The sequence below is a fragment of the Cyanistes caeruleus genome, chromosome 2, assembly GCF_971803275.1.
Source record: "Cyanistes caeruleus chromosome 2, bCyaCae1.hap1.1, whole genome shotgun sequence".
Taxonomy (NCBI): Eukaryota; Metazoa; Chordata; class Aves; order Passeriformes; family Paridae; genus Cyanistes; species Cyanistes caeruleus.
The window spans coordinates 97,322,898-97,350,197 of NC_141702.1; the positions used below are offsets into that span (position 1 = coordinate 97,322,898).

General features: G+C 34.6%; 1 protein-coding gene across 11 annotated transcripts in view; it reads left to right on the forward strand.

Moving 5' to 3' along the window:
- SYT14 (synaptotagmin 14) overlaps nucleotides 1–27,300 on the forward strand; it is an 80,055-nt gene that overhangs the window by 25,796 nt on the left and 26,959 nt on the right. For 3 of the 11 annotated variants that reach the window (XM_086878502.1, XM_086878501.1, XM_086878503.1), the window contains 2 exons: nucleotides 504–668; nucleotides 7,148–7,366. In XM_086878502.1, the coding sequence (XP_086734628.1) occupies nucleotides 504–668; nucleotides 7,148–7,366 (384 nt within the window). Of the gene's footprint in view, nucleotides 1–503; nucleotides 669–1,186; nucleotides 2,814–5,956; nucleotides 6,210–7,147; nucleotides 7,367–27,300 lie in introns of those variants that run through there. The other 8 variants (XM_086878497.1, XM_086878496.1, XM_086878506.1 and 5 more) reach the window with 6 other exon arrangements.

Here is a 27,300-nt window from a genome sequence, read left to right on the forward strand (position 1 = left end):
TGTGTCCTGCTTACCAGGGAGCAGGTGTGCCAGCTGGTTCCTGAGGGAACAGAAACCAGGTGCTGAACATAGCAAGGTGGACAGGGCAAGGGCTCAGTCCCTCCTTGGTAGCACTGCTACAGAGCTGGGCCTGAGCAGAGGTAGCAAAACCTCCAGAAGATGGGGCACTCAGCTCCTTTCCAGTGCTGTCTCTCAGGTGTTCTGTCAGAAATTGGTTTTGGCAACTTGTGATAATCTCCCTGTTCCTCTGCAGAGACTGTCCCATCCTCCACCAGAACCTCTTGCTCATAGTGTCAGTCCCTCTCAGATTAGGACCAGTTGCTTTTCTGTTCTTGAAAAGATGATTAAACATTAACTCAGATTTAAATTGTGGGGTTTTAATTATATCTGACATATATATTTGCATCTTTCAAGGTATTTATTAACGATCAATTCTGATAATATTACAACTTTGAAAACTTTTTCAATGTTTTTAAATGTATTTTTCTTTCTGTTTCTTTTAGTATCTCCTGAAGCAATTGGATTCCTGTCTGCAGTCGGGGTGTTCATTATTCTCATGTTGCTACTTTTCCTATATATTAATAAGAAGATGTGTATTGAAAATGTTAGTGGTTTCCCAGATCTCGATTCAGGATACACTACAAGAAAGAATTCACAAGATAAACTTTGTAAGTATCTGACATATAGTGTACTAAACTTAATTATAAGAATACAAATTTTTGGAAGGATGTAGCAACACAACAATGCTGACTTTTCCTGTGACTGCAGTACTTGAAAGGAGTAATCCTTTGTATCCATAAGTCACAGAAATTCAATAGCTATATAACCAAAGAGTTTGCATTTACTTATGGGGAGTTACTTCTCTTGCATTCTGAGAATACTCTTGAACTTATTTAAACATTCCATAATTTTGTACAATTAAATCTTTTCAGATAAATTTGTGAATAGGATTATTGGATTTTCACTCAGCCAAATCCTTCACCATATTTTTTGAATTATTTTATTCACTTGGAAAATAATTTTAAATAATAATTTTAGTGATATCTTATATCTGACTAACACATTATTGAATATTTTTTAATACAACAAGGTCTTTAAGGATCATGAAAGAAATTAGACCTTGAAAAAGATATTTTGGTTTGTTAAAACAACCTCTTTCTACTTTTGTATTGTGAAAATGGAACAGGCTTCGTTAGCTGACTTGAGAGAAGAAGTCAGGCACCAAGAACAGAATGTGAAATTGAAGAGGCCTTCTTCCCCTCTGTCTCTCTAAAAGATGGAGCTAGATTTTTATTTTCAATTTTCCAGGAAGCAAAAAAAAAATTCTCCTTAGAAATTGTCTGTCATATTAAATTTCTTTTTTGCTACAAAACAAGTCTTGATATTCCAAAATATCTTACCTTATGTAGAAGACAACAAGTACTTTGGGGTGATGAAGTCTCCACGATGTGTTGTGTTATGTTAAAAACTTGTTATAGTGTGACATTGATAAAAAATTAAATGTGTCACAACTTCTTCTTCACAGGTTAGAATAAAAAAAAAAATCCATCTCACACAGTTGTCATGTTTTTGAAAATAATTAATTTTATTATGGCTAGTTGATGCTGCAGTTGATGAAAGACTATGGTTTTTCTGGTTGATTGTGGCTTCATTTCAAGATATTTATTTAGCTGTTTTCTTATTATTTTCAATGATTATTGAATGGAAAGAGAAAAGCTTCAACTTCCTCTGGTAAATGTATTGATTTTTGAGATAGCAAAGGCAAATAGCTCTGAAATTGAAGCTGGAGAAACAGAGACGATCAGTTTGTGAAACAGAGGACCTCTCAGTATTAAGAGCTGTTGCTGAATAGGCTGGACAAATGGCGTTTTTTAGAAACCTTCACCAAAATCTGAGCCTTCCCTCTGTGTCTTCCCTGGTGGACACGCTCAGCAGTGCTGTGGATGACCTGGCCAGTGTTGTTGGTGAGGTTGGCTACTCTGTGGCTGACTCAGTGACAGAGCAAGTAACGAGCATGATCAATGGCCTGCGGGCTGAAGATGAGAGCTCCAAAATGCAGAGTGATAAACCTGTGGAAGTCAGAGAGGAACACACACCATCATTAACTCATTCTCAGGAAATTAATATGAAGATGAAGAGAGATGCTGCAGAACATAAAGAGACTCATAATTTTAATTCGTTAGATTTTGTAAAAAAAGGCACAAGTCAAGTTGGAGTATCTGACCATGTCTTGAACAAAAACCAGTCGCAGTTAAGAAGCACAGATCATAATAATCCTGTCAGTGATGCAGAAGTAGCTCAGGATTTGAAGACTGTAGGAGGACCTTTTAAAAGGGAAGTAGTAGGGGGAAATGAGTGTTTTGTAAATGAGAAGTTCTTGAAGGGTAGTAACCTGAAAAGTAAAAAACTTACAATGGAGCAATCTATTGAGGAGCAAGATAATTGTCTATATGCAGTATCAGAAAATTCCAAGAATCATGAGTATAAAAAAATCGAACCGCAGATACCTGGAGTTGATTTTAAAGATTCTGATAAAGTGTGCAGTATGAGTGTTCCCCAAGATATAGAAACAAAACTTGTTGAAGTACAGAAGGAGAAATTATCAGATTCCAGCTTGAAGAAGATGCACAATGACCGTCCTGTTTGCCTTAATGAAGTCAAAGAAAATAAATACGAAGGCTTCTTTGACAGAAAAAGAAAACCCATCTCAAAGGATGAAGGCAATGTGTCAACTACAGCTGTGAATGAGGGTAAAAGGAAAAACTCAAAGAAATTAGAAAGAGAGCTATGTAATAAGAAGACAGCAGGAAAAGGTGAGGAGTCTGTCAGCAAACTGTGTTCTTCAGCCTTTCCTGAAACTTGCCATATTTCCTACTTTTTTCACCTAATTTACACATTTAATAATAGTGTTTCCTGTGAGTGAAAGTAGGTTTGTTTCAGTGTTTCATTTTCTAATTATGTTGTATTTCTTGGAAGTTAATTACTTTCCAAAGTATTATTTAAAGGAACTGATTAATAAATGCCTTTTCTATGTTCTAACTTTACTCTTTCTCTATACAGTTTCTTGCCTTCTCTGCCTTGTGTGGTTTCTGCTGAAAACTATGAATTAATTAATACTGGAAATTAATACTTGATCTGTGAAAGTGATTTTTATTTTGGTTCTTTTTAAAAAGTTTCTTTTTTTAATTTTGTTTGCTTTTTAAAAGCATTGCATTGAATGTGCTATGACGATAAAAGGAATAACTTCTTTTGCATTTACATTACAGTAGACCTTCAGACCTATTTCTGGGATACGTAAGATGATTTTAAGACACAATGAGAAATGAGAAACTCAATAAGAAATGGCAATTAAGTGTTTTAAAATACAGAAAGAAGTGAATGAGGCTTGTCTTAAAGTTGTAGTCTTAAAAGAAAAACTGTGTTTTATTGTTATGGATACTTTGTGTGCTGTGTTCAACATCCAATCTTAGTCTGATAAGGGAACTGCAATAACAGTTTATAAATAAGAAGTAAAACCTTGCAATTTTATATGCTTTAGTCTGCATAGTAAATTTTTAGAAAGCAACACATGCTTTTCCAGAGGTGCTGATTCAGTACAGAAATGAACGATTTCCTAATAGAAACCCATTTTTTTTCTTCAGTTGTGTGTTTTCCTTACCTGAAAATTTCAGTTATCTGCTTTGTTGAGTTTTGGTTTGGTTTTGTTTGTTTGGTTTTTTTTAGTTTGAATTAGGAGTGTTTTCCATGTTTGTATGATAAACTATGATCTTACCTATTTCTTTACATAATAATATATTTGTAAGGTATATTCTCTCAAAAATGGCATTTAGGTCCCATAATAAGCAGATTAATAGCTTTCAATAGGTTAATAATTGCTCATGACCTGTGTCAGCCAAATAAAGGAAAGGTTTTACTAAGAACATAAATTCTCTTAGGCAAGTTTCCAAATAAGGTATAAAAATCAAATGAGAAGTGGCAAGCAAAGGCATAAAATTCTGATTTTTTTTTTTTAAATGTACAGGAAGATTGTAGGAAGATATGTACAGGAAGAGATCTTTTCCCAAGAATCTGAAATCAATCTGCTTTGTAATTAAAAAAAAAAAAAATAAAAATTGCATGGATAGCTTATGTTTCAACTTGGAGGAGGTTTTAAGACCTCTGAAGAGGTCTTGCTTCATGACTTATAATAATGGCATACATTCTCATTCTTTTATGATAGAAACTGGAGAAAAAAACCAAACTGCTATCACTGAGAACTTCTGGATGCTTACAAAAATCAGTGTATTATTAGAGACATAACTTTCAACTCTTCTTTCAAACATGTTGCTCCCATGTTTTGTACTACTCTATTCTTTATGCAGGCTGATTAATTAATGAACCTGTTTTCATATTTGTGAATACATTTCTTGTAATGTTAATGGATGCACCTAATACTGATGTCTGGCACTGTATTTTAGGCCTGGTATGCTCATCTTTAATTACAGTTGTGGAAATCTGTAGAAGTTTCAGTGTGGCAGGTCTCAACCCCAGGAGGGCTGTATGAGATAGAAAATTTTACTCTCTGTTACAGCAAAGGAGTTTCCTTTTTATGGGCAACCTCTTGCAGTGAATGTGTTATCCAGAATATATCCTGCTTGGTGTGATATTTTCAGTAAATGATCACTGAAATGGAACTTGCTTTATAGTTATCCATGAATAGGAAGAACCATATCTACTAGCCTTGAATTTATAGTCCAGAGTTGAAAGATCTAGTTGCTCCTTAGAAGTCTTTCAAGGCACTGTTTTTCCTATAAATAGTAAATTAAGTTGATCTACACATTGTACGTAGAGCTGTAGCCCCCATCCAGTTAAGGTTTTCTGACAATTTCCATTTCAGGACCTTATTATGAGTCTCCTAAATTGTGTGCCAAATTTGAAAGAATTGTGAGGGAATTAGGCATTTTTTCTGTCTGAGACCCTATTGTTTGTTTTTTTCCCTAAGTTATAGTTTAAAATATTTAACTGTTTCCATAAATAGGATATGGGAAAAGCATGCTGGGTAATGTACCAAAAAAAAAATAAAGTATATTTCACCTCAGCTTTACAAAGATGCTGTGGCACCTTTGTGTATTGGAATATGTGCTTGAAATGTGGGAGAGCACTTCTCCCATGTGAGAGATGCCATGTTCTTCTATGAAAAGCACCTAGGTTTGATAAAGTTGTAAATTTTTGGAAAGTTTTCTTTTTGAAAAGACATGGTAAACACTTCTTGTACTTTGCTTGTTAAATTCACTGACCATCCCATTTGCACTCATATGCTTCACTGTAGGGATTGAAGAACGGAGCAGGTCTTACCCTGCCTTTGATACTTATGGTTACTGATGGACACTGGGAGTTTCAACAGAAGAATGGAGAATAAACATATTCTATGTGAGGACAGAAACTTCCTGAACAAATAGGACCCAATGCACATGGTAGATTGGGATTTGAACTAGGAAGGGTGACAGCTATGGACAGAACTGATAACTTCATATGAAGGTGGAGAGACTAAAGGTGAAAAACCAAGGTTACGAGAGTAGTTGGTTAGATGCAAGTCAAGATAATTTGGGCTTGAATAGCCAAAAAAAAAAAAAAAAAATAGAGGAAATCACCGTAAGAAACCAAAACGGGGTGGTTGGAACAAGAACTTGGAGAATGTGGGGCTGGGAGGCAGGAACTTGGTATAGGATTCTACTTGATTAAATGTAACTTTCCAAAAGGTTTCTTACCTAAACTTGCAGCAGAGGTTTTTCTTTATGAGTACCAGGGAGAAAAAGACCTCTACTGGAAGTGATTCTTAAAAGTAGGAAAGATGGACCTCTTCGTACTCTAAGAGGCAAACACTTGACTGTAAAAGAGGACTAGATGGCTGGCATACATTGAGTTAATTTAATTTTAATTGGATGAATTTTGAATAAGTTGATCTCTCTTTTAGCAGGAATATCCAGCCAAAGAAGTGAGACTGACTGGGCATGAAGACAGACATTAACGGGAGTAGAAATGCCAATCTGGAGCTGAGGGCATAAAAGCAGGGAGGGGAGAAGCAGTTGAGCATGGCTGGATAGCATGTTAAAACAACATTCCCTCAGATTTGAGAGTTGAGAAACAGCATTATGGGCATCTCAGAGCTCTGCTGGTAAATGCAAATGCACTGGCAAATCATATACCATAGATTTGGTCTCAGAGAAGAGGTAATGCTGACTTCCGAGTTTACATGAACTCTTAATGCCTGTTAGAGTCTGAGATCTACAGTACTTCTGCAAGGCATGTTAAATTTGGACAGAATCCGTTTGAACTTTGGAAAAAGGGAGGAGGAAGTTTTCCCTATACTGAAATAAAAATACAGCTAATCTTTGATTTGTGGGAGGAAGTCGTGCTTGAGATGTAGTTGGAAAACGCTGGCCACAGGAGTGAGCACTACATAACTGCTATAAAAGAAATGACGGGATAGATTTTTTCCCTACGTAATTTTTGGTGTTGTCAGATGTCCAGATGTCTGCAGTAAAAATCAGCATTAATTTCAGTTATTGAACAAGGAGCTGTTTATTGTAAGTTAAATAAAACTGTGCATGCAAACATCTTTCACTAGCATTTTCCCATTTGTTATTGTGAGTATAAGCACTACTGGCATTAGTGCATAACTATCCTAAAGATGATTTTGTTGTAGGCTTCTTTTTGTAAATCAGTTTCATTTCTATGCTACATACTCAGAGCAAAAATCAGCTGGGAATGTAGAATCAGGAGCTGCTTGCTTGATGTGTTAGGTATCCAAATGTAATATTGCAGCAGTGTTGGATTTACTTTACATAAATTATTTTAAGCATGTTCCTACTTAATGAAGGGTTTCAAGAATGTCTGTGTGCCGCCTTACATGGATTGATCTGTTTTCTGATGAATAAGTGTTAGTATGGTTTTTTGGGGTTAAATAATCTTTCAGGTCTTCTAGAAAATGAGAACAGCTCGCAGCAACTACAAGATCACAATGCTTGTAATTACAACAAGATATTTTTTAAATATTGCAGAAATTTTAATTGAAATGGCTTAAGTATCTTCACTGATAACCTCTTACGGTTATTTTCTTGTATTCTATTTTGAGCTGTAGTCGATTTGCTTTATTTTATTCAAACAGACAATTCTTATATGAGTAAAGACCAGCATGGTTCATCATCTGAGAGTGAAGATGAAGCACTGGGTAAATATCATGAGGCCTTGTCTAGAACCCAGAGTTCCAGGCTGCCAGTGGTGGATGGCAGACAGCAAAAAAACTATATATGGGAAACCAGACAAAAATATAGTCCCCTGTCTGCAGAATATGATGGATACAGTAGTGAAGCCTCAATAGAAGAAGGTAAGAGTGATTTAAAAGCCTTCCTTTTATTCCAAATTTCAGAACTATGTTCTGGATAAGTAAATCCTAGATGAGAGCAGCTTGGCTAGCAAATAGTCAATGTCTGCAAGAAATATCCAGACACCTCTTATATTAGTGCATGCTCAAAAAAAAATAAGAAAAGCACACACTTGTATACATTCTTCCAGAAATACTACAAATGATACAGTATTTTGTTATATTAAGTTTCATTTAATTTTATCATTATCCATTTCATTTTTGGGGCAATTTAAGCTGTTTTGATGTAGGAAGGACACATGGCAACTCTTGTTGAATTTGTGGTATTATAAATACAAAGTAGACATATTATTCCTGTATTGATAAGCTGTTCTAACAGCAAAGTAAATGGAATTGGTTATTTGCTACAGTGTACATGGTCATTGTAGTGTGCATTGCTGGAATGTTCTGTATCTTTTCTTCTCTGAAATGACAGAAAGAAATTACTACAAAGATTTGATTAATGCATTTTTACATGGTTCTAAAAGTTGGATTTAAACATAGATGTTTACTTACATGCTATATAATTCTTGATTTTAAGTTGGGGTGACAGCTTAATGTAGAGGCTGAGAAATCTGCTGTCAATATTTTGTTAATATGCATTTTGTATTTGAAAATAGGTGTGTGAGAATTGTGTCTATAGCCAGTTTTAAGCAGGAAAAGTTAACTTTTCTGGGAGTTAGGTAAAAGTCAGATTCTGATACAGGTGCTGTATTGTAGTCAGGCAATTTTGGTCTTCCTTTAGTATGTTAAAATGCAAAAGTTTTTAGTGTTTGATGTTTTCTAATAAAAAGTGGGTACATGTAATTAAAAGATATTTCACTTTTAATGTTCTATACAGTCCAGAAGGGCTTGAAAGAATTTGCAGTTTCTACAATTTGATATAATTAAATTATATAAAAATTTGTTTGCTGTTGAAATTTGAAATTCGTACATGGTCATTCATGATTCCAAGCTAAGACTTGAAGTACATGAAAACCATAGTTCAAGTAAATTGCAGAGTAAAAGGACTCTCTTTTGATCATCAGAAAATTAATTTCCTTCCTTTGTTGTTAAATTGTAGGAAGGCAGGTGGTCTGAGTTCCAGCAAATAGTGGAGATGCAGAGGTGAGGTCAGATGGTAAAAACTGATCCTTGAACACTGTGATGGAGAAGAAATGGGGATAGTAAAAGTATGTTTGGTTTAGATCTCTCAACAGTGTTGGTGGGGGGAATATGAAAGATAAGATACTCAGGTTTTTTTATGGCTTCTGTCACTGTTGGGAAACAATGTTATGTATATGACGTATACATGATGTATATTAACAGATGGAAAATTTAGTAGCAAATAATACCAGATATGAATTATACAAGAAGTACACAGGAAGACTTCTTTCAGATATCTAGAATAAGATATTTCTCTCTCTGCAGATTACTGAGGCTAGTTGTTGAAATAGCCATAGTTATATGACATTCCTCTTTTTATTTTGTAATTGCTCAGATTTTTTTATCCAATCTCATTCACCTTCTCAGTGAAAAGTCCTGAGTTCATCTGCACTTTTTACTTTGGCCCTATAGGAGTTAAGCTGCAAAAGCATTGTGCTAGTCAGTATCCAATTTTTTAAAAAATTTTTATGATTGTGCTCCGTATCATCCTTTTAACTCATCAGAGTTTACAGTTACTGATTTTTATCCTGGGGAGCGATAGTTTCCAGTCTGGAAATCTGAATCAGGGTTACAATCTATGACAGAAGAACCTTTTTGGCAAGTCAAATATTGTATCTGGAAGGTTACAGTTCATACCCCCACCTCATTTTTTGTTATTCTTCTGTTGCTAAATATATCAGTCACCAGGTGCTATTCCTTTTCAATACTCTTTCAATTCTGGAAGCAGGCTGGATATAAGCATTTTAAAATTCATTGTAATGAAAGAACATTCAGGGTTTGGAAGCAAAAGAACTTCTAAAACAAAAGCTATCAAAACATTCTAACTTTAAAACTTAAATTTTTTAACCACATACTTCTACTTGCACAAAAACTTTAATAATGTCAGTATTTTGCTTTTGCTGCTGCTTATGAGAGCATTCTCTTTCCACATTTTACAAGGAATGGAGAATAAAAAGTGTTATTTTTTTGACAGCCTGCAATCATTCTACACCGTATGTTTGGCAAAATGCTTGCAAATTAGAGTGAGGATTTTGTCTTGTTTTATTAATTCATTAATCTCAAGAAAATTTTGTTCAGTACTATTGAAAAAGAGTTTTGGACATGGTAGCAGATTAACAACCTAACATTTTTCACTCCTCAGTGACCTGAAGGTGGCATACTGGAATAATTAGTGTTAATACCTTTTATGTTCTTCCTAAATTACTTCAAAGAGTCTTTGCACAATGATAAAAATGTTTTCAAATAGAGAAAGAGACAGTGTATGCCTTATGTGATGATCATTGCAAAGGGAAAGCTGCCCAATGTAGAACTTTGATGAAAAGAGGTGAAAAACCTCATGAAGAAGGCCTGCAATCAGAATTAAAGGAGAGATTATTACTACCAAGCTATTTATATGTTTTCAGAGAAGCAGTTCACTTAACAGATGACATTAAAAATCTCTGATTCCAAGGGAGAAGCATCAGCATTCCAGATGTTTCAGTGTGATTTTTAAAAATACAAAGCTTTACTGTTCCTTAAACTTGGAAAAAATCTATAGAAGACTTGATGCCATAGGAATACTAATTTTTTTTGTTAAATACTTGGCTTTTTTGGGTATGGAATTATTTTTATAAAAAATGTACAGACAGATGATAGAACCATTTTTTGACTCTTCTGTGGAACAAGCAGTGTGTTCCTATGTACTTTGGGAAAAGTTGTAAGTGCATTTGACTTTGTGTGCTTCTGTTTTCTCATATGTGCTTTACCATTTCCACTTCTGAGTCTTCAACATTTTGGCTGTGCTTCCATTATAAGGCACTGATCAGTCCATATGTTTAGCATATAACACTTGGTAGAAGTGATGAGAGGACAGAATTAATTTTTATCTCACCACTGTTTTCCTCCTGCTCATTGCCAATAAAGCAACCCCTGATCATTAAGAATAAGGACAAGGGGGAGTGGTTTTAAGGAGGTCTGGAAGATCTACTGAAACATGGTAGGTTTAGATTAGATATTAGGAAAAAAAAAAGCTTTTCTGTGAGGGAAGCAAGGCACTGGAACAGATTGCCCAGAGAAGCAGCGGATGCCGAGCTCTAGCAGTGTTCAAGGCCGTGTTGGATGGATTTCTTAGCAACCTGGTACAGTTGAAGGTGTCCCTGTCTAGGGAAGAGAGGTTGCAATGTGCTAGCCTGTAAGGCCCCTTCCAACACAAACCATTCCGTGGTTCCATGACTCTATGAATTCCATCAAAGATGGAGTAGAAGTAATGAAAACTATATTTAATTTTCAGAAAATTTTGTATTTCTCTGCTGAATTTTCTCTTCAGCAGCCAATCTCTCTCACATGATCTATTTTGCAATAGTGACCTGTGTGTTTTCGAAGGAGTCAATAAAAAATTTTACCGATAACTGTTTACTCTGAACTTCTTTCTTTTTAAATTCACTGGTTTAGATGTGTGTGTACTTAAATCTGCATACACAAAATTTAACAAAGAGACAGAAATATAATCTTGTCTTTATTAATACAACCTGTGTATTTTGCTTGCCTTGCTAAAAAACGTGTATAATACTAATATGTTTGCATCATTCAGACCACCAAGATGTTTGAACATATTATTGCAAGGTTCACTTTTTATTAGTTCCGTAATTAGTTTATTACATCCATTTTCTGGCTGCATGCCTCTAAAAGCATCATATTCTGAAGTCTGAAAAATTGTGTTGTATGTTTTCATAGCATTCTTTTCTCCTCTAGATGGCCATATTAATCTTTCTTTTCAGCATATTTGTATAGAACTCACATGGTATTTTGTGTAATGTTTTTGACACTGAAATGAAGAAAGCTATATGCTCTGCAGGCTTTGTTGGTGTATTTTCATGATAGCATGTTCTAGTAGCACTTTTGGTAATTCTGTGCAATTCAGGGTTTTAAATTTTCATTCACAAATACCTGCTTATGGCCAGTGTCTGACCTACTTTATATGTTTGTATTGCACATTTGATGCATTTAGATTTTTACATGTTTTGCCTATAGATACACTAAATGAAAAAAAAAATGTTACTGTACTTGGATGCAAGTATTTATACAGATTGTAAGCCATTGTAAGTATAAAACATTTGCAATGAAATCTTCATGGAGAGGCTTAATTCCAGTGTATGAAAGGAAAACCTAATTCAATAGCAAATCAAGTTGATGACAAGGGTCACCATTAAAAGTAAAATGGTACAGAGGTTTATACCTGAAATTTTCAACTCTTGCACAAAAGACCGAAAGTTTTTAATCTCAGAAAAGAGAAACCTGTGTAACTACAGGATGTGTGGCTCAGTCTCTGTGCTCAGGTCCAGAGTCCCAGAGTCAGCTTGAAATTTGAAATCTTAATTTTGCCAATAATATTATTTTTGTACTTTCTCATATTATCCAGTAAAGTATAAATACTTGCTGAAGTGACTTCTTTTTCCTGTTTTTCTGACAAAACTTCCTTTTAGGTTTTTATAATGTGTATCTTATTTCTTATATTATTCTCTACCATTTAAGTCTTGAATATATAGTATTGTCTTTATATGCTCCAACTATTTGTAGTACTTTAGAAGAGGGGATTAATATAGACTGTAATATTATACATTTATTTCAGAAAATAGAGACTAAAAAATAAGGGGGGAAGAAAAAACAAGTAAAAACTTGATATTTCTGCTAACAAAGAGTTATGAATTGAAATAGGGATCTAAATAAGGAAGTGTAAAAATTTTATATTTGAAATCGGCATTAAAATTAAAATTGGCAGTCTTTGTATTTCATAATAGAAATATTTTTTAGTATCTATATTGGGATCTTAAATGGACCATGCTTTCTTAATAACTTGAATTTCAAAAAGCTGTACAGTATTATATTGAATTGGCCTCTTTGTCTCCAGTAATGGCTGCTTCCTCAACTTTGAATAGTCAAGCATTATACTGACAAGTTATTGTGTTTTTAGTATATCCATAAGCTTCATAGGCAATGTATTTTCTCTAGGGAAACAGCCCCCTAAATTCCTAAAAATTGAAGTTTTTAAGCTTAGAAATGTTAGGATAAATATATTAAAACTGCAATTTTGCAGGCAGATGTCAAAGACTATAGATGGTTCTTTGCTTCCAAAATCAAGATTCTCTGAATCTCCTGAGATGAGAAAGGTTTTTTCATGGTTAATTTATGATATGCTTAAAGCATTACTTCTTTAACATCTGTGCAAAATTCCTGATTAAGAGCAAGCAAGGAGAATTGATCCCATTTTGAGGCAAAATAAGTCACATCATGAAGGAAAAAGGAGTAAGCTCTCTTACTTATTTAGCATACTTAGATGTACTTTATTTAGCTATAGTTTACCCGTTCAGTACAACCACAGGTTCCATCTCCAGCTTGTTTTAAAATCTTTTTCTAACTTCTCAATTGGTAAAGCCCTCTGGCTGAAGACATGTTATTTCTGAGATTGGCCCAAGTGCCTTACATTTCACAAGGTTTTTTTGAAACATATGGAAGCACTAAAAGACTGCAGCGAGAAAACATAAGTTCTCTTAAATGAGAATCTGCTGCTCTAGCAGGCATATGCTACTGGATTTTATCCATCTTTTCCATATTGTGAAGGTAGAATATGGTTATTTTTGTAGTTTATCTTCTCCCCTTCTATTCTTCTCCAGGCTTTCGGCACTTTATGTTGATGTGTCTGTGGACATATGTTTGCCTTGTTCCTCAGTGTCAATCTTTGCACGTGAAGGCGACTGTTCTTCTGGAATCTCTTGGATCTGATTCTTTATGCAGCTTTTTGCCTTTTCTTTCTCTCTTGTTAGCTTTCATGTCTCAGGAAAAGTCTCCTCACTGAATTACTTAAAGTATATATAGAGATTTCCTCTCAGTATCTTTCCAATGTAAACACTGAAAGCTCTTTCACAAGCATCTCAGAACGCGTATAGAGGTGAATTTCCCCAGTCTGTTTAAGCAACCTGGGGAGTTTTCATTAGTAAATGCAGTCTGTGAAGCAGGATCCTGCTTATTCAGACTTTACAAGCTGAGGTGAAAGCCTTTGGACAGGCTGAGAGGGAAGCAATGGATCACTCAGTGAATTCCATAACATACGGTTATATGTTTTGCAGTTTAGTTTCTATCATTATTCCTTGCATGTAAGTGGATCTATTTTCAAACCAAGTATGAATGAAAACTTACTGTTTTGAAATTACAGAGTCAGGGCCTCTGTATGGCTGTATTGTGTTCAGCAAAATAAGGCCACAAAGTTCTCTCAAAATTGGTCTCTTTGTAATTTCAGATACTAAGAATTACAGGTAATAAAAGATGTCTGACATGGGAAAGAACTGTGTACTGGTTTTCACACTAGACAACTGAAAGCTCAGTTGAATAATCAGTTATAAATAGTTATTTCTCTTATCCTCTAATGGGCTGTAAAGAGATAAATACGTTCAATGAAAAGAATATTTAGGATGAAGGTGGCCACACACTTTTTTTCTGATGTGTCTTTATCAGATTACCTGTGAGATTTCTCTGGTATAACACCTATTGGAAGCAAATACTCTTTTTGTCCAGCAATTTTGGAAAGGCTTAGCACTTCAAATAGTACATTTAAGGTACTTTGAAAGGGTCTTTAATGAAAAGATTTAAGACAAGTCTTAAGACTCCTTTAGAACAGTATTTCTAAATGCTTCAGAGTGTATTTTGAAGGCTGAGTCATGTTGCAGATGGGAATACTCCAGATATACATACTTGTGTATCTTATCTGATAGTAGTTGTGTACTATCAATTGATGTTATTGATGTACTTTTTGGAGATTTTGTGGATTTTTTAGTTACAGTATTTCTTGAATTGGTCCAGCTTCCTTATTCTTGTTTTTCTATTATGTGGGCATCTACCCTTGACATTTTTTATTTTAGGAGTAATTAAAAATCTTCCTGTAGTACAGGAGAGTGCAGTGATGCAATACTAATGATACAAAATTCTGATTCCTGACACACGTGTGTCTGCCTCCTCTGGTTAATTGAAATGAGTCTTCATTGGCTCCAAGCCCTTAAAAATTTTAGAATGGCAATATCTTGTGATTTTGAAGCTTCTGGGGAGTGTGGCTGTTGAATCCATTGCTATATCAAGGGAGTATTTAAGGATAGCTTTGTAAAAAATATACTTTTTTAATTCAAGGACCTGCAGAATAGTGTCTAGAATTAACCTGATTTGCAATGCCTTCTACTTAGCATCTGTGATGCTAAGTGGGTTTGGGTTTTCTTGTGGTTTTTCTTTAGTCAGGTTTTGCTTGGGTTTTAGTGGTATTTTTTTGAGTTCCAAAGTAGCTTCCTAGTGCATTATGACAGACCTCTATTGTTCTTCTGCAATAGTGGAAGACAGTTCTCTTAAGTGCTTGAAATTATGATGCATGTTTCCACAAAATATACTCAACTGAGCGTTGCAGAGACTAAGGTGATTTAAAGATTAACTCTTGCTCTGTCTTTTCAGTTTTACAGAATTCATGTATTTTTTTCTTCCCAATAAAGTATAACCCCTTGTCTTGTGAGAAGTTGCTGATAGAAAGGAACTTTTCTTGTAAGTAATTGGGCTATGATCATATTGAGGTTAGCTCCATTACGTGTATGAATAGCAGACATGCATAATGTTTACAAATTCTTGAGTCCTGGAATAGGCTGAATTCACAGATGGGGGTAGAAAGTACATGTGCAATTCAGTATTACTCATATAATTTTCTTGAGGAATGTTATGGAGGAGGCAAGACAAACAGGGGGTTTAAATGCAAAGGAGATCTATGTCTGAGTTGAAACACAGTTTGGAAGAGAGTGACTTTACTTTGAGGACTTGTGAGTTTAAAAGCCGGATAGATAGTGTCAAAGTTGTGCACAGTCTTTTCAACCAAAGGAAGCATGTGGAAGTCCTTGATAGAATGAATTTGGGTAATTCTGAAATCAAGGGTTTACACTGTGATGGGCAGCAGAGATGCTGGGAAAAAAAAAGATGCTGTTTAAGTATGCATATCATCTACTGCTGAGAGAAGAAACCTAGTAACAAAATTCAGAGTTAGGGATGATGACAAGATTTTCCACAGAAAAATTCCTTTTCCAGCTAGACCAACTCTGAAGAGGAGTAAAAACTGTCTTCCAATGGGAAGGAGCTTTTTTTCATGATGCGCACAATTGAGCTAAGCAATCTCTCAAATTAAGTTCCTCCTGCCAGCATTTTGAAGCCTTTGAAAAAATACTCTTTGCATTGATGTGAAGGCTTTGAAGAACGTCACCCTTAGCAATGTGATATCTCTCAAGTGATGTAAATCATACATTAATGATAACAGGAAAGTTTCCATTTTTATTGTAAACTTACTCTTTTAATGGTTCTCTTATTTATTTGAATCTGGAATTTATGGGAAGATCATTAACTTGGAAAAGTTCACAGACTCAAATAGTGACTGAAATAATATTTACAGTAGATGCTCTACACTCATAAAATGTAGAACTGTTTTGTGATATAAACACAAGAGATCATACTATATCAGCAGTTAAGATAATTTCCTTGATGAACCAAGTGCTTTTGCTGATTCTGAGGGTTCATGGCTCTGTCATTGAAGGAGTGATTAAGAAACAAGATTGAACAGTAGACTGGAAATCTCTGTGTAGACATTATTAGGTACATTGGAAAAAGGAATTTTACCCAGTACTCACCTCCTGAGAATAATCATGCTCCTTGATTAGCACAATGGAGCAGTTTAAGTAAATATGAGAACTAAAAACTAGAATAGCTTTCATAGAATGGAATCATAGAATGTTTTGGGTTGGAAGGGACCTTAAAGATCATCTAGTTCCAAACCCGTGCCATGGGCAGGGATTCTTCCCACTAGATCAGATTGCCCAAGGCCCCATCCTACCTGATTTGAACTTTACATATGAATATGACAAAAGAATAGCTTACCAGTTCTTTCTCTGTAGCACCTGCGGATAAATGGAGCATTTTTCTTACCTTTAAAGGTTAAAACCAAAGGATTTTTAACTAGTCTGAAACTAAAGTTTGCCTCCCAGTTGTGCCTTTTCCCTGTAGGTTAAGGACAGGTTACCATTAGGACTTTTTGTTTAGATTCTGAGCACATTACATTTTAACTTTCTCTTTGGTAAAAGAAGAACATTGTAGTTTTTTTGTAGCTGAACTCTTTTTCTGTTTTGTTACCTAATGTAGATTGTTTTCCTTATGCATATGTATCAGTTTCATAGACGTACTATAACTATCTTGGAATGGTTTAAGGAATATTTTACTGTTACACAAGTTGAACAATGTAACCATTTTAATCTGATAAACATGTATTTTATTGTTAGAATAACTATTTTCATAACTACTTTGCATATATTATTGGAGACTATATTGTATCCAACTAAACAATATAAAATTGTGTCTGTAGCTTCTGTGGAGGCAAAGATCTGTAATTTGTTTACTTGCAAAATGAGTTCTTATTTGCTGTTTGGAACACTTTTGTCTTATAAAGTTATCCTAAATTTTAGGAATTATTGGAATATTTTCCTTGGGGAAAGGGGTAAGCATGCTATGTTATAAAACTTGAAGTAATTGTTTTGGTTTGTGTCCTTTTAGTTTTGGGTGAGCTTTTGGTTTTGGCTTTTTTTGGGGGTGGAGGTTGTTTTTTTTTCCAATTACCTTTCCTCCACTGTATTTACAAGTTGGAAATAGGTACTTTGCTAATGTTATTCCCATGCTTCTGGTCCTTTTGTTGCAACTGAAGATTATCTGCTATGAAGGAATCGTGGTCTCATGAAAGCACATAGGAAAACTTAAAGGGAAAATTATTTTATTATAAATAAAATCCTTTGAGAGAAGCTAGCAGATATGCTTAACTGGGTGTAAGCTTATCTGTGTGGTCACCTATGCCAAATTCGATTAAAGCTTGATCTTTAAATTTGTAAATAGGGAATCTTGCTGCATTCACCTTCTCACCACTTAGTAGTTCAGCAGCATGTGTTTTTGTGTATATATATGTACAATTTGCCTGAAAAAAAATACTAATAACCCAGCTCTCCATTTTGACCTTTGGTTTCAGTCTTGTTGAACCATTCTAAATTCTGTCCTTAAAAGTATTTTGTAAAAGATTTTCAATTATTATGATTTCCTAATTGTTTAAATTTTTAAAGAAGTTTTATTACATGCCTTTTCAAATATATCAATTTGTCACATAAAGGTTAAAAATTAGATACATTTTATTCATGTTAAAGTCACACCCAGCTTATTTAAAGGCAGCTTTGACTTAAGAGTTGCAAGCCTGAGGATATTGATTTGAATTATGCATGACTGTCTGGTATGCAGTTCCATTAGCCTGCTGGATGGATAATGTAAACATGTTCAGAATTTTAAGTATCCTATATGAGCGGCAGGTTAAAAATAGAGCTGATAAGAGCATGTGTATCTGAAAAATCCAAATCTTGGAGAATGAAACTACAAAAGGTGCATGTCTTCAAGAGGCTGACTTCAGGTGTGAATTTCTTTCCTTTGAAACTGCTCAGCCCGAACAAATACAGCTGATGGGTGTGATTTGAACAGGTGACACGATTGCTGTTGGCTGCTGCAAAGCATTGACATCTGTACCAGAAAAAGACGCTCACTACCAAAAGGCCAGCACCAACTCTGCGACTTTTGGCAAAAAAAGAGGGGTTGTACCTGTTCTGTTTTAAATTGGTCAAGATTTACTCTAGGGATCAGTCTAATTTCTTCATATCTTCAAAGAGGATATGATTTGTAATGGTATTTGATGTTGCTCAAACTTTCGCTGGCTTTCTGTTCATGGTTATATCTGATCAGTTGTTTGGTTATCCCTGTGTTTTGCTCTGTCAGTAGTTTGGTAGTAGAAATAATGACTTCTGAAACTTTGTTTTTAAATCTTCAGCACTGTGCTTAGTAAGATTTAAAAATAGTACATTTTTAGAATTTTGCCCAAGTTCCTGTGAATTTTAATAAAAACAACCCCCTACTACTCTGGAGTGAAAAGTACAATGCCATCTATGTTACATTTTATAAAGATTTAGTATATTTCCAAGTGTTTCTGTTGCATCTGTAGCATTTGTGCAATTCGATAAGTTAAATAAAAATCAAAAAAATAATATTGCACTTATTTCCAATATCTGATGGATACAAACCAGAATACTAGTCTAATTTGGCATTAATTCTTACCCTCCTTCTCAAAGCTATTTTGCTTGGAATCCTTTGTATCTGGCTTTGTTAAATGCTATACATAATGCTAGAATGGAACTATTTTTAGATTATAAAAATGAGAGAGAATAATGATGTCTTTTCCTTTGATTTTAAAATTTTCATTTACTTACATCTTAAAATAGCAATAATCCTATGAAAATTTGTACGTATATGTATGATTAAAAGTTGTTCTTTATGATGAAGTTGATTATACTGCTCTGATACATTTTTTTCTTTTCCTCTCAACTCTTAGTCCATGAATTGTATATCCACACAAAAATTTGGCCAGCAGATAATTCTTGGGTAGTACTGGTAAAACTTGAAAAGGTGCTTTGTGTTGATGGTCATTTTCCCTCTTAAGTGACGAATAGTTATTCTGTTAAGAGATGGGAATCTAATGCTCTCCTTCAGAGAAACTCATCATCCTGCTATTTGATCACAGCTGTTATCTTGACTGTTTTCAGAGCAAAATTTCTTTTACTGGCAATAAGAAGCACTGCTCTCAATCGTCTGCTTGTCCTGGCGCCATTTCTTTCCTGTTAAGAGAAGGCACTTTAGAAGAAGAAAATCTTTTGAAATAGTAACAGTAGTTGTCATAAGTGTTAAAGGCAATCTGTTGGCCACAGAAGTCTAGGGAACTGCAGTGGCAATTTCCAGAGAACTTCAATATTTTGAAAAAGAAGAACTTTAGAGGGATGGTAACAATGCTAGTTATTTCTTTAAAAAAGACTACTTTGCACTTTAACTCTTCTCAGAGAAGACTGAGGGAATCTCTTGTGTGTTTTTGTGCCCAGTGAAGATAATCCAGGAGAATATTATACAGAGGAGAAATAATAGCATGTGTAACAATGAATGTAATGGCTTGAGTACTGAGCCATTCTGTAAATATCTCCACTGTTCCAGATGCTCTTTATTTTGCTAAGTGTTTCTGACATAAAACTGCAGAACTGTAATATTTTGGTAGCACAGATGACTTAGCATAAATGCCACCATGTAGCAGTCACTTTTGAATTCCTTTTCCTTGTTCTCTAGCTTTCAGTTACTTCTAAAAGAAATTTTCAGGGGGCAAAAAAAGAAGTGAGATTTAATTATCATTGAAAGTTCAAAGTGGATTTTTTGGTCCCCAAAAGGAAGTTTGAGACAGTTAGAAGTTAAATTTAAAGGTTAAAAGAAATCCAGGTAAATATAAGTCTAGCCTACATTGACACTGTTAGAAAAAAGAAAATATTTAATATTTCTTCATAAAGAACTTTGTGGAAAACTTGTGGAAAACTTGCAGGATGATACAGTTATTTCATAATACAAGCAAGGGTAAGAGTGGGGTTTATGCATCAGTGTCTGGCTCAGATATTATACTTCAAACTCAATGCATTTTAAAGCAGGGTTGAGGAGGGTTGTGGATGTGAAGAAGCCAAGTATGTTTTTTATTGAGTGTTTTGTTGTAATACTTAGAGAAGTTTAGATAACTGAGGAAAAGAGGCAAGAGTGGCATTTGTCTACTCAATCTTCACTGTTGTTCTTAGTTGCCATCATGACACTCATTTATGCAGCTGATGTCTTTCCAATGATTGAATGCATTAAAAGTTGGGAGACAGTTCTGAGTTTCTATAAAGTTTATATTACAATAGTTTTTTTCCTCTTCTGGTTATTCCCCTTTACTTTTCACATAAATTCAGATTATGCTATCAGCACTTGGTTTTTGAGTACTGTATAAATTTTGCTGTCTCAGTGAGAGTCTTTTGTTTTTACGAAGAGGTCAGAATACAAAAAGCATAATGGGAAAAGTCTGTTTAACTGCCCTCTTCTACACTAAATAAGTACAAATTATTCCCAGCTTGTTGGAAAGCAATCTGCATTTGAAAATGTCCATAAAAAATTGGTAAAAAGAGGGAGTTCAGGGGAGTTCTATTTACTCTAGTTTATGTATAATCTCAGAGTTGCATGCAATATTTCTTCAACTCCTTTCAGAAATACTCATCGAGATTTGCTGTGTTTTACATCTTTTGTGGATATATTGATGTAGAAACACTTAAACTCTGTCAACTGAAATTAAGCAGCAAACTCAGAATGATGGTGTACTCCCATTTCCATTTCAACACTGTTTCAGTGTTGGTCAGATTTAATTAATTTATGTCTGTACCTTTTTCCCCCTTTTGTTTTCCTTGAGCAAAAGTCCTGGATTTCAGACAGAAAGGAACCTGCCTGTTTATTTCATTACAAATGGTAGTATATAGCATACTTAAATTTGTTTTCTGGGGGGGGAGAAGGGGAATACAAACAATTGAAGGGGTTGGATATTCATCCTGTATAGATGGCTTAGATTCCTACTGTGCCAGTTTTCTGGTGTTCGATAAGGCACACAAAGCAGTTGTGGGAGAAAGCATATCACTTGTATCCATGGTAACTCGAAAGATACTTTGGAACTCAAAAGGATGGAATAAGCCAGAGTAATAGGTCTCATTATAAGGGCAAAATACATAAAAGGTTCAGGCATATGCTTTTAATTAGTTGCCAAAAATAGCTGGAATCAGGGATGATGCAATGAAACAATAATTCTTGTTGTTAGAAATGAGCAACACTTGAAATCTGAAAGATGTGCTCAGATGAAAGGCTTTATCTTACCATCTTATGGGTATTCAGACCATGAATACTAATAGGTTTGCAATGGTTTCTTAATCATGCTTAGGACATGAGAGCGCACGCTGATAAAAGCTCCTGCAAGTCTCTTATGACTGTAAGTTTCTGAAGTTCCATAGTGATGTTAATTCTCATGGCTGTGATGCATCTTCTTATAAATGGTACGTGCAAAGAGCATTCTCTCCTGTCTCACAAGGGCAGTGCTGGAAAACTAAATGTAATCTGTGCCTCTATGTAGGAATAACAAACAAGTTGTTGAAAACGAAGATTAATTTGAGGTTAAAGATCCAGTATTTTTCAGAATAAGTCACTTTAATTAATTTAAAAATAGAAAGGTAAGCAACGGGGGAAAGTGTGAAAACTTCAATGGATGGACTAGAATTGAATACCAGAGAACAAAAATAGTGCAATCTATGAAGTACAAGATATAAGATATTTGAATAACCATTTTAATAAAAATACAGTGAATAATTTTGAAGTTTTCTATTTGAACGCTAGTGTTTGTAAGGAATCCATCTTGTATTGCAGTGCAATTCTCCACATTATTTCCTCTGTTGCTATAGAAACTAATTCTAGTGCAGCTGTGATCGCTTATCAAAATTCTAATGTTTCAATAACCATTTCTTATTTTGAGTTATTTAAATAGCCTTGTCTTACTTTGAATCAAACTGCACATTTCATCACTGCTGAATTGTTGACTGGTCAAAATGTTAATGCAAGTGATGGCAAATGCTGTGGGGTTGTGGTTTGTTTTTTTTTTCTTTTTGCTATCTAAGCTATCATACTTATTGTTAAAGTTTGAATAACAAGCAAATTAAGGTTCTTTTCACTTGTTAAATTTTAAAGGTCAATATTTGCTGTCTAACATCAGCATTATGTAATGCACATTACTTCGTCTCTGTAATCTTAATTATATTTAATATTTTATAAACCTTAAATAGTTCCTGTTACTGGTATGTGACTGTGGGGGCACGTGTGTGTGTGTATATGTGTGTTTACATATATGTCTGTATAAACTATTTTTAGGGTGCTTTTAACCTGAAAGTATATGTCTCGATGTTTTTATTTTGTTGAAATAAAATTTTCAGTAATACTGCAGTAGAATGCCACCAGTTAGCAAGGTATTCTGGATCTCTTTTGCTCCTTGTATTATTTGTTTCCTTGGGGTTTGGGGTTGTTTTTTAGTGTTGCTAGTGGTGGGTTTTGGGGATTTTTGTGAGGTTTTTTTTGGCTGATTGGTGGTTTTATTTGTCTGTTTCTAACAATGGAAGTGCTACGCTTGTAAGTTATATGTATTTAGTGCAGGATACAGCAACGTTCTGATTGTGAACCATGTTAAACATCATTTTGCTGAGTGTTTTCAACTGTAAGGCTAAGATCTAAAAACTTCACTGACACCAAATTATGAGGAAGGGTGTGATGATAATTGGCCCGGAGACATGTGTTGTATACTTTCTGCTGCTGTAGCACAGCTACCGAAATGTTCCTGTAGTACTTTTCAGGATAATCACTGACTTTCTAATGAGCGTACACTAATTTCATGTAGAGTGAAATAAGTAATTTTCAATTTTGAAATTATCATACAAACATTTTGCAGCTGTAGCTGTCAGACTTTGATTACTAATTAACTGCTGTGCACCACCTTTAAGTCTCTTATTCAGCAAGCTGCATCAAACAGTAATTTCAAATTCAGTATATAAATTTTTTCTAGTATAAGAAAGGTCTATGAGAAAAAAAAATGATGGATAAGCATATTTTCTTCTTTCTGTGCCAATGGCTAGTAGGTTTATTACTGTGTATTATTAGATACTCATGGTATATAATTGTAACTCATGGTATGGTGAATATAAGACTATGACAATACAATTTTCCAGATAGAGTTTTGAGAAGTTCAATGTGTTGAGAATCCTCAACTGTTCGGTGCTCTTGTTTGTTTGGGTGGATGACATGGAAAAGCAGTTCCTCTCCTGCTGTTTGCTGTGGGCCGAAGCATCATGCTCTAGGTCTTAGGAGCCATTATGCAGCTTGGCCACTGTTTTCTCATCCTCATAAGTTCTTGCTTAGCTCTTACAGCTGGTGCTGTGGCTGAATGATAATATCTTCACCAGCCAGACTCGTAATCATTTAGTCTTGTCAAAATGCAGAAAATTATCTATTTTGTGAATTGTATGACAACTATGGAAACATAGCAACACCTACATCACACGTTACATGTAAGCCTAGTAAAGCAGCTCATCTGTGACAGTGGGAGGTCTCAGAAGCACTGCAAAGAAGCGCAGGAAATTTAGTTTTGAGCAATTGTGTTTCTTTATGCATGGAGAAACTTGTTTGAGGCCTTGCTGGAGTGAGCAGAACATACTGACATGCTCCCTGCTGCTTAATCTGTGCCTTTTCTTAGCCCTCTTACTAGCTGTGTGAAGGAAAGATACCTTTGTTTCAAAGCATATCCATTTCCTGTGATTTCACAGTGTCTATTTTGCCTTTCTTTTTCTGGAGAGTTGGCTCTGGAAATGATACCAGAACCATTCCTAAGCTTTTTTTCTACAGGTACTAATAGCTAAAAGGTTTTAGAGGAATTCTTGACCCTAGACATAGAGAATTTTCTTCTATTGTTGACCTGTTAGGTGCTCCTGCAAACTGAGATTGTAAGTAGATTTTTTTCCTGGGTTCTAGCTGCTTTTTATTTGGTAAAGTTATGAGAGCTGTTTCAAAACAAAGCAAAAAAAAAAAAAAAAGTTCTGAATTTTGTGGATTACTTTTTTCAGAAATAATTTAATATACTGCAGAGAAGACAGTCCATTTTACTACAGCAAGTCACTGAGCCATTGTGTCAAGGAGAGAAGGAGAGAAAGTGCCTGAATAGACCAGAGAAACCAAGGTGCCTTGGAGTTGTAGGATCTGAATAAATAATTACAGCTGTCTTTCCACCTAAAGGAAAAATAACAATAAATCTGAAATATAAATTCAAAAAGCTTATCATGGAAAATGTCTTGCCTCTCCTGGAATGTAGCTAGCTGTGTTCTCTAGATTGTGCAGATTTTCACCTCCAAATATGGATATTCCCACCCATCAAACATTGCTGATTTCTCTTTTATCTCTTTGCTCTATTGACATTGCTTTTTTCTCAGAACTGAACTACTTTTTTGCATGTCATATGTTGTTTTATTTTCCCATCCCTCCACCTTTCTTCCTCTGTCATTTTTGCTTTGTTATTTTACCTGTTTGTAATTTTTCATTCCTGCTTGCATCTTGTTTGTTCTTTATCTTTTTCTTTGGGCTTTCTCTCATTTTCCATACAGATCTACTAAACTTCTCTCCTTTTATTTGTTTTCTTTGTTCATTTGACAAAAAAACACTTTTTTTTTTCTGAATCACTGCACTACTTTCTCCTTTCGCCTTTTTTCCCCCTTATTCTCTGTACTTTTTTTTTCCACCTGCATGATTTATTTTTTATTTCTGTTCCTTCTCTTCTACTGCAAAGCTGATGATATTGGAAAATTCTGTGGGGGTATTTTATGGGAGTTTTTCATGTTGATGGTGTTGTATTTATGTGAGTTTTTCATGTTGGTGATGGTATTCATTTCAAGTGAATTTTAGATTAATAATAATTTAAAAGCCTGAAATATAAATAAATAAAAATTTAAAAACAAACAAACAAAACCAAACCCTCAAAAATCAACAGAAGAAATGGCTAGAGCACTAGTTGTAAAATACTTGGTTTCTGTTTTTCTGTTCCATAGATCTCTGAAAGCTTTCTGTGATGAGGAGCACTTCTGAGCTAGATTCACAGCAATCCTTATTATCTCATTTTCACCCTGCACTTCAGATCTCCATCTGCAAAATACCAAACATGTTAACTTCTATTTTATAATGCTACTATTATCCACCCTAATATATATTTCACTTATATCTATATTAACAGCTTTGAGATAGCCAAATTGTGATCATATAGCTAACTGAAGTCGAGAGGCAGAAAATTTAACTCTTGCCCTACTGAAGTGGTTCATTCATAATCCTTATAGTGCTGCTTTGTTAGTGACTCACTCCAACAGAGTATCCTTTGCAGTCAAAATTGCTGTGAAAATGAGGCAAAGGAATCAAGCTTTGTGTTCCTATTCTATAAACAATTCTTGATGGAAAGTATCTTTTAAGGTTTATTTTCACCTGTTAAGTAATAAATGGAAAACTTAAATAGATTTTATTTAAAAATACCCTTTTTTTTATTTTTTGTATTTTTTTAAATTACAAAATGCAGCTACCAGGGTAAAGGTATTTTTAAGAAACCATGAAGTTATTGCATTTTAAGTTGCAGAAGGAGTTCTCAATAAGAGAGTAGTTTTGTTTTACTTAAAAGTGTGAGAAAAAAGAATGATGGAACTCTGATAGTTAAGTATTATCAGTATTGTATATACTGCTGAATGGATCATGTTTATATCAGTAAATGAATTAAGATCTTGAAAGGGGGGTTTTGTATCTCTTAGAAAACTTGGTAATTTTTATTTGTGTAAAATATAAAACCAAATGTGTCTGAAATGAGCTGCAAAAACATTAAAACTCTCAAGAAAATCATCTGCACAACATATTAATCTTGCTTTCTAATCATGCTTTGTTTCCTCATTTGAGACTGAACAGAGTGAGAGCAGGAACATTACAGGAATATTAGCTATGTGTTACAATACTTCAATGGGAATTGATTTTAGACCTCTGTGGGATCTTTTTCACCTTTTCAGCTCTTCATTGCTGCTCAACTCCTGTGCTTAATACCACAGCTGCAGTAGGATTAAACTGGACTGGAATTTGAGCTTTAATTTAAGGTGATAACTGTACTCAAAAGAAGTATAACAACGACAGGAGAATATTTCCTAAGCCCACATCCTGCTGCTGCTGTTTAGAGGGTTGAGGGAGATGCTGTTGTGCACACACTGGTGAGAAATTGGGGTTCTCAGGGGCTTGGGATACTTTAGTTTAACTGCTTTTAGCTGCTAAGCTCGGAATTTTCCTTAAGCATCCATAAATGCTGGTGAAAGAGCCGAATTTGGGAGAATTTTCGCAGAGATGATAAAAGGCATTTCCTTGTCACCAAGATACTCCTAAGATTTCAAAGCTGGTTGTCAATCACCCTCAGCAAGCAGGACTTCTAGCATATTTTAAAAGAGGGAAGGGTAAATAAAAGGAAGATTCTATGAATTGATTCAACTTACTACCTTTTTGGAAGTGATTTTTTTCTAACAATTTTGATAACTTGTTAAAAACAAACAGTGAGCAGAGGTGCATAGGAATTCCTGTTCATTTATTAAGTTAGCCAACATAGCAATCTGAAAAGTAGTGTAAAGGAAAGTTGGCTGCTTATAAAAAAAGTGAAAGTGTAACCAGCATCTAAATGGAACAGAAAATACATTTTTCTACCTGAATGTGCATACTTAGTACATATGCTTTACCTAAGGAAATATAATTACAGAAGGGAAAGCACGCAATTTCACTTCTGAAAGATCACAGCTTTCAAAAAGCTTTGCAGCTAGATAGGGTCTCAGAAAACTAGAGCTTTTAAAAGTAAAAAAAAAAAAAAAAAAAGTGATCTGGAGCTTGATATATTGATATTCATATCAATAAAAATTAGAAATATTGAACCATTAGATTTAAGCATTATTTCGATATATTCTGGACAACTGAAAAGTAGAAATACAGAACCAGGTAGCAGTTCTCCTTCCTATTACAATTAATATCAATGCTGTACAAGGAACCAGAGAATGATACTTAAATTGAAAACAAATTAATTCAATAGATGGTAATGTGTAATTTTCATTGAAAGACGACCAAAATATTTGGGAAGGAAACAAAAGAATGTCTTTGACAGCTGGTTCACGATAATGCTTTTAATAATGTATTTGTAGTTAAAATGCTACAAATGGGACTAA